General features: G+C 37.0%; 2 protein-coding genes across 2 annotated transcripts; both read left to right on the forward strand.

Annotated features, from left to right (window-relative positions):
- Nucleotides 1-13: 13 nt before the first annotated feature.
- On the forward strand, nt 14-12,274 carry LOC141763314 (uncharacterized). Its single transcript, XM_074627884.1, has 9 exons — nt 14-1,816; nt 2,155-2,258; nt 2,410-2,499; nt 3,673-3,924; nt 4,083-4,391; nt 11,031-11,369; nt 11,458-11,730; nt 11,914-12,016; nt 12,208-12,274. The coding sequence occupies exons 2-9, from the start codon at nt 2,219-2,221 to the stop codon at nt 12,272-12,274; spliced, it is 1,473 nt and encodes a 490-aa protein (XP_074483985.1). The 5' UTR covers nt 14-1,816; nt 2,155-2,218.
- On the forward strand, nt 7,960-10,023 carry LOC141762783 (uncharacterized). The gene is made up of 5 exons (XM_074626842.1): nt 7,960-8,294; nt 8,383-8,655; nt 8,839-8,938; nt 9,130-9,192; nt 9,617-10,023. The coding sequence occupies exons 1-5, from the start codon at nt 8,033-8,035 to the stop codon at nt 9,750-9,752; spliced, it is 834 nt and encodes a 277-aa protein (XP_074482943.1). The 5' UTR covers nt 7,960-8,032; the 3' UTR covers nt 9,753-10,023.

Here is a 12,274-nt window from a genome sequence, read left to right on the forward strand (position 1 = left end):
AAATAATAATAGACATGTTCTGCTTATATCTAGATCACAGGGCCTGAGCTTTGATATTGGCACATGGTAATTTTGGGTGGTGAACCGCAAGCCGCTAGCTATGTTTTGGCGTCGCATCCTGGTTTAAGATTACAGGTGTCAGCTGCTAGGTAAGCGTAGGTATTTTCCAGAAGCAAATAATAGTTTGGAATGGATTTTTTTAATTTTCCCAAATACAATGGTCTGTTGCAGAGGAGTTCTTAATATCCAGGAAACATAACGGCCTATACTAACCTGAACTATTAGAGGTCAAAGCCTAACCTTAACTATTAGAGGTCAGTGTCTAACCTTAACTATTAAAGATTAATGCCTTACCTTAACTATTAGAGATCAATGCCTAACCTTAACTATTAGAGATCAATGCCTAACCTTAGGCATCTTGCAGTTTGCTGGTTCCCTTCTAGACATGACGCTGTTACACACCTATATACAAAATGTAGGTACAATCAAACCTGGAACTGTGCTACCTTTGAGTTATGCAATCTTAATTAATTGGGTTTTATAGCATGAATAAATGTAATATTGAAAATGAAAATGATTGATGATTGAGGAGAGTTCTCTGGATGTTCATTACTAAAAAACAATATTGTGTGTCAACAAATTGAAGTGTTTTTGTCCTGAGGCTGTGTGACTGTCCTTCCGCAAAGCATGTTAGGTTCTTTCCAAGAAGGAATATAAACACTTAAGAGGAATTATACAAGGACTTCCCCTCCGTGCTATTTTGTAAACAATGTTACACAAGAGATTTAATCATATGAAATTGTATATTTCACAAGAAACCTACAGAGGCATGATGGGGGCATGCATTTACCACACCATCCTGGGTTCACAACCCCTGCTGTCTCATGTGATCCCACTCTTATTCTTTCCTGTTGCGCTGTGCTGTGATGTGATATATCCTGCTTCTAGCCAACACAATAGCAAGAATGTTCTCTTTACAGATGTCCTGGATATAAAGTTTCACTATTACAAGAAGTTCCTTGTAAAGGTGTGGACATTATCAGGAATGTCTTAGGAGGATTACTGAACATGACATCATACAATTAAAGGAGACGTAGCATGCTCATCTTAGGGTTCATATTTGTATTTTGGGTTACTACTAGAAGCTTTTTTTTTTATTACTGTCTGTCTGAATATACCTGTATTCACCCTCTGTCTGAAACGCTCCATTTTAGCACAGGTCCCTTTAAGACCTCCTTCCGAGAAAGCCCAGTCTGCTCTCTGATTGGTCAGTGTTTTCCGGTCTTCCGCATCTGCGCTGACATTGTGACATCACAACATTACAGAACAGGCACAGTCTCTGAATACGGGCTGCGTGCATTTCTCCGTGGGTTGAGCGTTTTGATCCCTGGACAGTATTTATGTAGCACCTAGACTTGCTTTATAATAAACAGAAAGATATAATAAACAATATGGGACCTAAGGGAATAAGATTGTTTATTTTTATTTTTTTTTAAATGTCCATGAGACATTATGGGATATTTACATTTTCAAGACATTTTCTCTGTCTTAGAGATTTGTTAAATCTTTGTCATCTTTGTGACGCAGAAGTACTATCTTCTCATGAGGGTGGAATTCCCGGATCAGTTCAAGTCGACTTGAGCAACAAATGTCAGGCATCACATGTTGTGAGAATTTCAATATGATCACACGCCTTGTGGGAAATAGAGTTAAAACCTCGAAACACCAGCGGCCACGGTCTACGCAGCAGGGACTTCTGCTCTGGACTTTTTTGACCACTTGTGATTACTGGACTTGATAATACAACAGCTGCACAGTAAGTATATGATTTACTGGCAGTAGTATTACCAATTACCAAGAAAAGCAGCGTGTTATAATGTTGAAATAAATCCGACTGACTCATTAAATGTGACCTCACCCTTTAATTTATCTCCTGTAGTTTAAGTGATTTCATTAAAAACATTAGCTATCTTGTGAATATTCAATAAAAATATGTTTTACCTTGATAGTCCAGCATCATGAATGTAGTCCATTTTTATGTCATGTAAATATATAATCAACTACAGCCTCATACTTTTCTCTGTTGTTAATAACAGGATTAATTCATTATGGGGAAAACCCCCCTCCTTCTTCTCTCCTCACTTTCACTTTCAGTGACACAGTTAAAAGGCTGCTCAGAAGCTGAACTGAAAGTGTTCTGCTCACGACAGTGAACAAGATGTTGTGGATCCTGATATTTACGAGTTTGCTGTTTAAAGGTAAGAGATTATTAAGTGATTATTATCATTATTAAAATGAAATGATCAAAGTGGGCTATTTATGTTAAAGGGGCTTGGAAGGACATTGTATTTTATTCATAAAGTCAATTTTATTTGATCCTTTTGTAACAAATGGTTATGTTTCTTTAAGTCTGCATTTCAAAGATCACTGGTTATGGAAATACAACAGCTGACTACGGCGGGGCTGTGCACTACAGGTGTGCAGTAACCAACCCGACAGGTATGTGAGTTCTTTTTGTTGTTGTTGTTGTTGTTGTTGTTTTTTAATGTCAGTTTTATAGTGAAAATGTGACCGGTTGTGAAGGAAGTATTCAGAAGCTTTACATGAAGCACTAAAACCACACTATAAAAATTCTCTGTTACTAAAAATTAAAAGTCCTGCATTGAAAATGTGACTTAACTGAATAATGAAGTATAATCAGAATAATGTACTTAAAGTATTAAAAGTAAAATTATTCAATACAGAAAAATGCCCTAATTTGTCAATATGTATTATATCATTAGATTTTGTTACTGTTGTAACAGCTTGATTTGGAGCTAATTTTAACTCTTCTGTATTGGATCTGCTAATTATTTTTCGATTAATTGATTGTTTGGTTTGTAAAAATTCAGAAAATAGTGGGAAATGACGCCACAATTAACCAGAGCCCAAAGTCACATCTTAACCTCAATATTATAAAAAATAAATGAAAATTATTACAATTATCCAAAGTAAAAGAAGTAAATCCTCACATTTGAGAAGCCGTGAACCATGAAATGTTTTTGCATTTTTGCTATAATTCCAGAAATATTTATATATACTATTGAGTAGCTGAATGTATAGCAAGGCACACTATTTTATAAGCTCTTCATATGTTTTGTAGCCTATGCAAAAAGCGTAATTTGTAAAGTAACTAAATCTGTCAAATACTTGTAGTGAAGTAAAAAGTGCAATATTTCCCTTTGAAATGTAACAGTACGGAAGCCCTGAGAGGCCAGTGAGAAATAAAAATCTGGTGATCCATCTTCTAAGTCTGATCTAAATAGTTTTCTCTCCTTTGCTTATGACTTAAGAATAGGTAAAACATTTTTTTTTAAAAGGCATTGTCAGGATAATCTCACTAAGTTCCTTAAATTTTCTTTCTTAAAGTTTTGCAGAATCATTTTTCTAAGTTCCTCTTTTTTTCATCTGTGAAAATGGGTGAAAAAAAAGCTTTGGCATGTGAAAAACAAAACAGTGTTTGTTGTTGTAATACTCATTTTGGCCACAAGTGGCTGCAGTGCAAACAGCTATTGTCAGTAAAAAATTAGTATTACAACAACAAATACTTATTAAAGTTAATTATAAGTAGCTCAAATGTGTACCTAAGCACTTGAATAAATGTATTGATTGGAGGATTACCATTCCCAACAGGTGTGCGCCAGGTGACATGGCAGAGGCTCTTCAAGGACGATTCCATTGAGAATTTGGCAACCTACAGCACGCGGTTTGGACAACAAGTAAATGATCCTTACAGGGGGAAAGTGATCTTCACAGAGGCGTCTCTCGGGTCGTCATCCATCACTCTGAGGAACGTTACGTGGGATGATGAAAGCTGTTACATTTGCTCTTTCAACGTGTATCCTGATGGGTCCAAAAGAACGCAGATTTGCCTCACGGTGCGAGGTAAATTGCAGCAGATTCATACATGAATTCTGAGGTGGAAAAGTCATAATACAGTCGTAAAGTCGTAACATTGATTGACCAAAGCGTTCAAGTGATCAAATTATCTTTGTCCGAATGGCTTCAGCCCTCAAAATGACCAGTTTTCTTCCTCTGTGAAGGGATATCCGAGGTGAAAACTGAAGTGCAAGCTCCCAGCGACGTGGAGGTTGTGTTCAGTTGCTCTGCTACCGGTAAACCAGCTCCAACCATTCAGTGGGACTTCTCACCTGATGTCACCATCACAGAACAAACACAGACTGCGACGGTAACAAACAGTGACCACACATTTACCAGCAGCAGCAACGTCACTCTGCGAGTACATCCAGAGTGGAAGGGACATGCGGACTGTCTGCTGAACAGCGGAGTGGCGGGACAAAGACGGGAGAGGATTCCTTTTTCTTTACCTGTCGGGGAGAAAAATGACACGGGTATGCATGTCACTTATTTTGTAGTGTGCTCTTTAGAAAGTGACCTACCTACATGTAGGTAGTCCCAATGCTTTTGTTGTTCTAGTGTACAGGAAGATCAGCTACCTGATTCCCAGCAATATGCTTATTTATCCCTTCCCACAGTGCCATATCGGGATCAACATGAGTTTATACATTTGATTTTAATGTGCCAGTTTGCACACTAAGTACCCATTAGTCATTTCCTTATGTTTCACTTTGTAGTCAAACTCCCGAGAAATATGTGGTTGAAGTGACATCATTGTGAGATGAGTTGCCTAGTTGTGTCACAGTTCACTAACACTTCCGTTTCCCATTGTTCACTGAACCAGGAACTCAATAAAGTAAACTCTGACGAGATGGTTAAGGTTAGAATATGTCGTCATGGTAGTCTGGGAAGTGCTTTAAAATGTGAATGAACTCAGTGTGACTAAGTGCATACTGTAAACAGCATCAGCTGTGCAGTGACTCATCTAATTACAGTAATTTCACTTTCACTTCCAACTAGCTTTCACTATGAAGAAAAACCTGTCACAGCACAATGATTTGTGTCAGTTGCTCCCTGGGGAGGTCATCTCTGACTCATTCTCAGCATCTAAAATTCCCCACCTTCCTCTTCTAGGGAAATGTCATTGAACTTATTCCCGTAGAGACTAACCTTGTGCTGTTTGTCACCAGGGACGGGGCTGTCTTCATCAGGGATTGCAGTTGTAATCGCTGCTGTGTTTGTTTTACTCATCGTTGGTGGTGCTGCTGCTGCTGCAATGATGCGAAAAAGGTGAGATATTTGACACAATGTAAGACATTTCTAAATGTACATGTGGTTATAATTCTCCTCCTAATAAACTTTTCTTTCGTCCTGGCAGGTTAAAGGGCCCCAGAAGAGTTGAAAATATTATATGAGCCTTTCGCACGGCTGCCTATTAGACTGTCATGAATGCAAGCATTACAAAAATCTGCATGTTTTTGCATTCAACTTTAGAGGTTGAACAGTGAGTTAAGCTAAATGATGCTATCTAAGATCCATTTCCCACAGGTGGTTTTCAAAACTACCATTTCTATTTAATTTCAATATTCACTTTAGCACTTTGAATGTGTTCATGTAGCTGCAAGCAAAGCAGTTAATCTGGCTTTGTAGAATGTAAAAACGCAGTGACCAATGTTTCATGTATTATGTGGTTTCAAAAGAGTCTCATGTAGAACTTTAAAGCTGTTAACTTCACTCTTTTTCACAGTTACAGTGACTGTGACATAGTGCAATAGTAAAGGTTTACTTTTAAGGCAGTTTACCAGCAGAACAAGCTGTGTCTGGTGAAAACAAGGAAATGTCCTGTGGGGTGATAGCACCATCTAGTGTGCTTTGTGGAGAAAAAGACAAAGTAGGAAGAAGAAGTACCAAGTGCGTCTCACTAAGGAATAGATTTCAATAGTTATTTTTTTGCAGTGTATTGGTACTAAGTGATCTTTAAAGTTGTGTGAAGCAATCAGGTGATTATTTTATTCCAAATTAAAATATCTATATCTAGTTACATATGTATCACTAATTTATTCATATCAATTACAAAATAGACATAATATATAAATGTGTTGCACTTTTCTTTGCACTTTAATGTTCGATGTTTGTGTTCTCATGTTATTTGTTTCTCAATTAACCTATGATTCACATTAATTGTATGGCTGTAACTGTAGTAAAGATCTTACTATATTTAGTGTGTTAGTATTGTTTTAACTCATCCCTGTCAAACACTGGATTAATAATGTGTGAGGTGCAAGGAGTTTCTAATAGTTGATGTGTTTTTAATAATGTATTCTCTGATTCATTCTATATATTAATTTGTACTTGTTTGGTTATTAAAGAAATTATGTTTTAATGTTATAAGTGATTTCACTTATGTTCACTACATGTTTTTGTTTGTTTTATATATACAGTATATATGTATATGTGTGTAAGTGTGGGTGTATATATGTGTTTATATGTATGTATACAGTATATATGTTGATATGTATATACAGTATACAGTGTATATATATATGTATACATATATACACACATATATACATATACATACATATATATGTACATACAGTATATACATACACACATCCAGTATATATATGTGTGTGTGTATATACACATATATATAATGTATGTATACAGTATATATGTGTATATATACAGTATGTGTATGTATACATATGGATAGTTCTAGGACCATTTAATTATCTGTAAATATACATCATGGGACACAGAAACAAAGTCCATCTTCCCTCCAAAATATATAAATTATGTGACAATATATGAGACTAGTGTACAGAAACCTTTTATCTTCCTCTTCACCTGTCAGAAAGGTCTTGTATGTGTAATGTTTGTATTCTCATGTTATTTATTTCTCAATGAACCTCTGATGCACATTAACTGTATATATATATACTGGAAAAACAAAGTTCAGAAACTTGTGTTTGGTCGATTATTTCTCTGTTTTGGCAAATTTTTCTTGGGCGCTACCCACATAATCAGCTGTGCTGCTCATCCCACGAATGCATGATCCTTACAAGTTCGACATCATTGCGAAGGTAAATAAACAGGCTTTCCAACGATGTAAAATACAATGACCATTAGTATTGTAACAACAGAGAGATAATCCACCAAACACAAGTTTCCGAACTTTTTTTCCCCAGTTTATATATATATATATATATATGACTGTGAGGTGTTGTGTGTCCAGTGAGGTGTGTCTCTGGATAGTTATAGGGCCCTTTAATTATCTGGAAATCCATCTCAGATCAAAGTCCATGAGACTAGAGTGCAGAAACTTTTTATTTTCCTCTTCACCTGTCAGAAAGGTCTTAGACCTTAGAACTAATAACACCTAATAGAGAAATATAACAATTTAGCCACACAATTACCCTTGGTTGGTATAGTTGGTGAATAGGTACGGCAGGACTCACCTGGAAGTTTCCGGACACGCGACCACATGTTACAGTCTCAACCTTCATTTTCACACTTTTCGACGGTAGTTGAGTATAGGCAGCTAAAATGGTGCACCGTGTAGTCTTACATTTCCTTTGTGCGTTGGGAGTCTTTCAAAAAGGTGAGAATGAGATGATACAGTGTGTTTCCAGAACTTTAACCTTTATGGGATTATTAGGACTGTGATTTATTTGTATTTAACTGCAAGCGTAGCTGTGTGACTACAGTATGTTTATTTTTTATGGCAACTGCTTCATTACGCTTTGTTAATACTTTTGCATTGGTTAATTCATATTTTATCATTTTCAAAGTTTAAAAAAAGATATTTGCTATATTTAAACAAAGTAAATTAAGTCAGATTAAAGAGAAAACTGAATATTTAAAGAACATGGTGTGGCAATGAGTGGACCTAACTGGGGTCATCATAACAATAGGCTACTATATACTGTGCATACATTCAGTGTCTAATGGGTGTGCATAGTTATAATACAGACAGATTTCTGATCACATTTTAAACATGTCTTGAATTGATTTCTATGGTGTATCTTATAATATATGAGTTGTGTCTCCTGCAGGTCTAACAGCTCTAATAGAAACCCAGCACACTGTGCATGCAGCTGTAGGAGACGAAGCCTGCTTATACTGTCACCTGATGCAATCCAGAGATGTTCTGCAAGTCACATGGCTGAAGATTTTATCTGAGGGGGTAAAGAACCTTGCTTATTGCCACAGAATCTACGGTCAAAGAGTGAATCCTGACTTTACAGATAAAATGGAGTTTAGATATGCTGGACTGCAAAACACCTCCATAGTTATCAGGAGGGTGATGGAGGAGGATGAAGGGTGCTATCGCTGTTTGTTTAACACCTTCTCTGAAGGTGCTCTCAATGCTACAACCTGCCTGCAGCTCTATGGTGAGAATCTGCTGTGTTATTAGAGACATTTATATAACTCTCTGTCGTCTCTGCAATGTTTTAACATTTCAATATTTTATCTTTGCAGAGCTGCATGGACCCTTTCTTCATTTCAGTGAATCAACAGTTGTGTCCTGCTCAGCCACAGGTCGACCTGCTCCCACAGTAACACTGACTGTCCCTCACTACAACTCTACCAGTGTCACCAACACCAACGGCACAGTCACTGTCACCACTACAGCTGGGCTGTCTGGTCTCCATGGCAACAGCACACGGGTTGGATGTGCAGTGAGAGTGCTCTCTGGTCCTCAGATAGAGGTGTCTATGATGATTCCTGAGGTCAAACAGTCGTCTGATGATGGTGAGAAACACTTCCAAACATCCTGATTCATAAATACACTATAGTTCAGGTCTGTTGGAATCTGGATCTATTAACAGTGAGGATTTCTGTAATTTTACCTTTAGGTGGTCTCAGATCAATAACACCATTTGATCTGTAGTTGCTTTATGAATGAGTGTCACTAATTTCCCTCTTTTCTTACAGATTTCACTCTGATCATCGTGTCCGTGGTTGTGGCCTGTGTTTGTGTTTGTGTTGCTGCTGCAGTCGTCATCACCCTGCTTATGCGGAAACATCGGAACCGGTAATTATAAACTTATTACTGTGAGACATGTGAATAACAGAGTAATGGCACTTATGTTTTTCACTTCAAGAAGCACTGAACACCTGTCTTGTTATAATACCGCTGTCTCACAGTTATTATGCTCATGATTGATTGAGATCTTTTCAGACAAAACCCACAAATTAATCTTTGACTTTTCTTAAATCTTTCAGTCGGTCACACAGGGACTCTGAGGAGAACAAGACACCACAAAAAGCAATCAAAGACACGGATGAGTGAGTCAATTTATTCATTTTTCACTTGTACATATTTATGCTTCTTTGCAAAAATGATTTAAAGAGGACCTATTATGCTTTTGTGCTTGAGGTGCGGCTGAAAAATAAAGCGTTTTTTGAACTTTAAAATATGTAAACATGTTCTAGTAGAAACCCAAAATACAAGTATGCACCTGAAAATGAGCACAATAGGTCCTCTTTAATCCGTGTTCACTCTGTTTATTTGGGGGCTTCATTTTCCTACCCACCAACAAGCTTGATAATCAGACTGAATTGGAGGAATCACTGATCAAATGGGAGATGTTGGAGGTGAACCAGGCTACCAATTTGCGATACATTGTGTATTCATAGTCTGCATGTTTATCCTCATCACTGTTGTTCTGAATGATTTGGAAACTGACTAATATCTTGTTTTTATCTGAAGGACCAAAACACCTTTAAAGATGGAAGAGAACGAGCTGCGGAAACGGACGCCTACTGAGAGAAATCAAAACAACGACAACCCAAAACCATCATCTCTGGAAGGAAGAAGAAAATTATCTTTTAACTCAGTTAACTAATTAGTACCACAGAATAACCCACAAGACTGTTAGTGCCACAACACAGAGAACATGTCTGCACCAGTTCATTGATTCCAGCAGATCAGTAGTTTTGATCTTGAAATATAATTTAGGTGATAGTTTTAATTCACTGTTGCATCCAGATGAAGCATCCTTTGTTTTGTACGTCTTTTTATACATACATTATCTGCTGCTGCTTTTTGTATTTTTATATTTAGACAATAAACTTCATATGAAGAAAAAAAAAATTCTATATCTTTTATAAATATAAATATAATGTATTCTCTTATTCATTTCATATATTAATTTGTATTTGTTTGGTTATTAAAGCAATGATGTTTTAATGTTATAAGGTATTTCACTTATGTTCACTACATGTTTTTGTTATATATATATATATATATATACAGTATATGTGTGTTTATATGTATGTATATAAGTATATAATAATAACATATAAGTATGTTTGTATATATGTTTATATATGTATATACAGTATATACTGTGTATATATCTATACAGTACATACAGTATATACACACACTTATACATACATATAAACAGTATACACATATATACAGATACAGTTAGTGTGTGTGTATATATATGTGCATAAATGTATACATATATATGTGTGTATATATGTATATCTACAGTATGTGTAGATATATACAAATATACTGTATACCACATATATATGTATATCTATATGTGTCTATATTTATATATATGTATACATATGGATAGTTCTAGTGCCATTTAATTATCTGTAAATATACATCATGGAACACAGCCACAAATTTAAAAAAACCAAGACATAGAACTTTGGAGAGTTAAAACAAGGAAATGTCCTGTGAGGTGATAGCACCATCTAGTGTGCTTGTTGGAGAAAAAAAGAAAGGAGAAAAGATCATTCCTTCTCCCTGACTGGTCCGCGGCCTAGATCTACATAAACTTTCACTTCCACTAAAGTTTGGTGGTAGATTCAGTACAGTGTGGAACAATAATGGCGGACCGTGCAGTCTTACATTTCCTTTGTGTGTTGGGAGTCTTTCAGAAAGGTGAGAAAGAGATGATATAGCAATGTTATAAAGGTCTAGACATGTCATTTATTATTCTGATAATCTGAAAGCACAGCTGTGTGATTCCTGCATGTTTATTGTCTGTTGCACATCGTTTTGGTGGCTAATGATTTTGCATTGTTTAATTCTTATTTATATCATATTTTGCAAAGGGAAAAATACATCCTAACACAATGTGTGCTGTCATCTCCTGCAGGTCTAACAGCTCTGATAGAAACCCAGCACACTGTGGAGGCAGCTGTAGGAGATGAGGCCTCCTTAACCTGTCACCTGATGCAACCTAGAGATGTTCTGCAAGTCACATGGCAGAAGATTTTACCAGAGGGAGAGAAGAACATGGCTACTTACAGTGAACGATTTGGTGAAAGAGTGCATGCTGGTTTTCAGAGTAAGCTGCAGTTTAAAGATGCTGGACTGCAGAACAGCTCCATAGTTATCAGGAGGGTGATGGAGGAGGATGAAGGGTGCTATCGCTGTATGTTTAACACTTTCTCTGAAGGTGCTCTCATTGCTACAACCTGCCTGCAGCTCTATGGTGAGAACCTGCTGTGTTATTAGAGACATTTCCATAACTCTCTGTCTTCTCTGTAATGTTTTCTCATTTAAATATTTTATTTTTACAGAGCTGCATGGACCCTTTCTTCACGTCAGAGAATCAACAGTTGTGTCCTGCTCAGCCACAGGTCGACCTGCTCCCACAGTAACACTGACTGTCCCTCACTACAACTCTACCAGTGTCACCAACACCAACGGCACAGTCACTGTCACCACTACAGCTGGGCTGTCTGGTCTCCATGGCAACAGCACACGGGTTGGATGTGCAGTGAGAGTGCTCTCTGGTCCTCAGATAGAGGTGTCTATGATGATTCCTGAGGTCAAACAGTCGTCTGATGATGGTGAGAAACACTTCCAAACATCCTGATTCATAAATACACTATAGTTCAGGTCTGTTGGAATCTGGATCTATTAACAGTGAGGATTTCTGTAATTTTACCTTTAGGTGGTCTCAGATCAATAACACCATTTGATCTGTAGTTGCTTTATGAATGAGTGTCACTAATTTCCCTCTTTTCTTACAGATTTCACTCTGATCATCGTGTTGTCCGTGGTTGTGGCCTGTGTTTGTGTTTGTGTTGCTGCTGCAGTCGTCATCACCCTGCTTATGCGGAAACATCGGAACCGGTAATTATAAACTTATTACTGTGAGACATGTGAATAACAGAGTAATGGCACTTATGTTTTTCACTTCAAGAAGCACTGAACACCTGTCTTGTTATAATACCGCTGTCTCACAGTTATTATGCTCATGATTGATTGAGATCTTTTCAGACAAAACCCACAAATTAATCTTTGACTTTTCTTAAATCTTTCAGTCGGTCACACAGGGACTCTGAGGAGAACAAGACACCACAAAAAGCAATCAAAGACACGGATGAGTGA

The sequence above is a fragment of the Sebastes fasciatus genome, chromosome 24, assembly GCF_043250625.1.
Source record: "Sebastes fasciatus isolate fSebFas1 chromosome 24, fSebFas1.pri, whole genome shotgun sequence".
NCBI lineage: Eukaryota > Metazoa > Chordata > Actinopteri > Perciformes > Sebastidae > Sebastes > Sebastes fasciatus.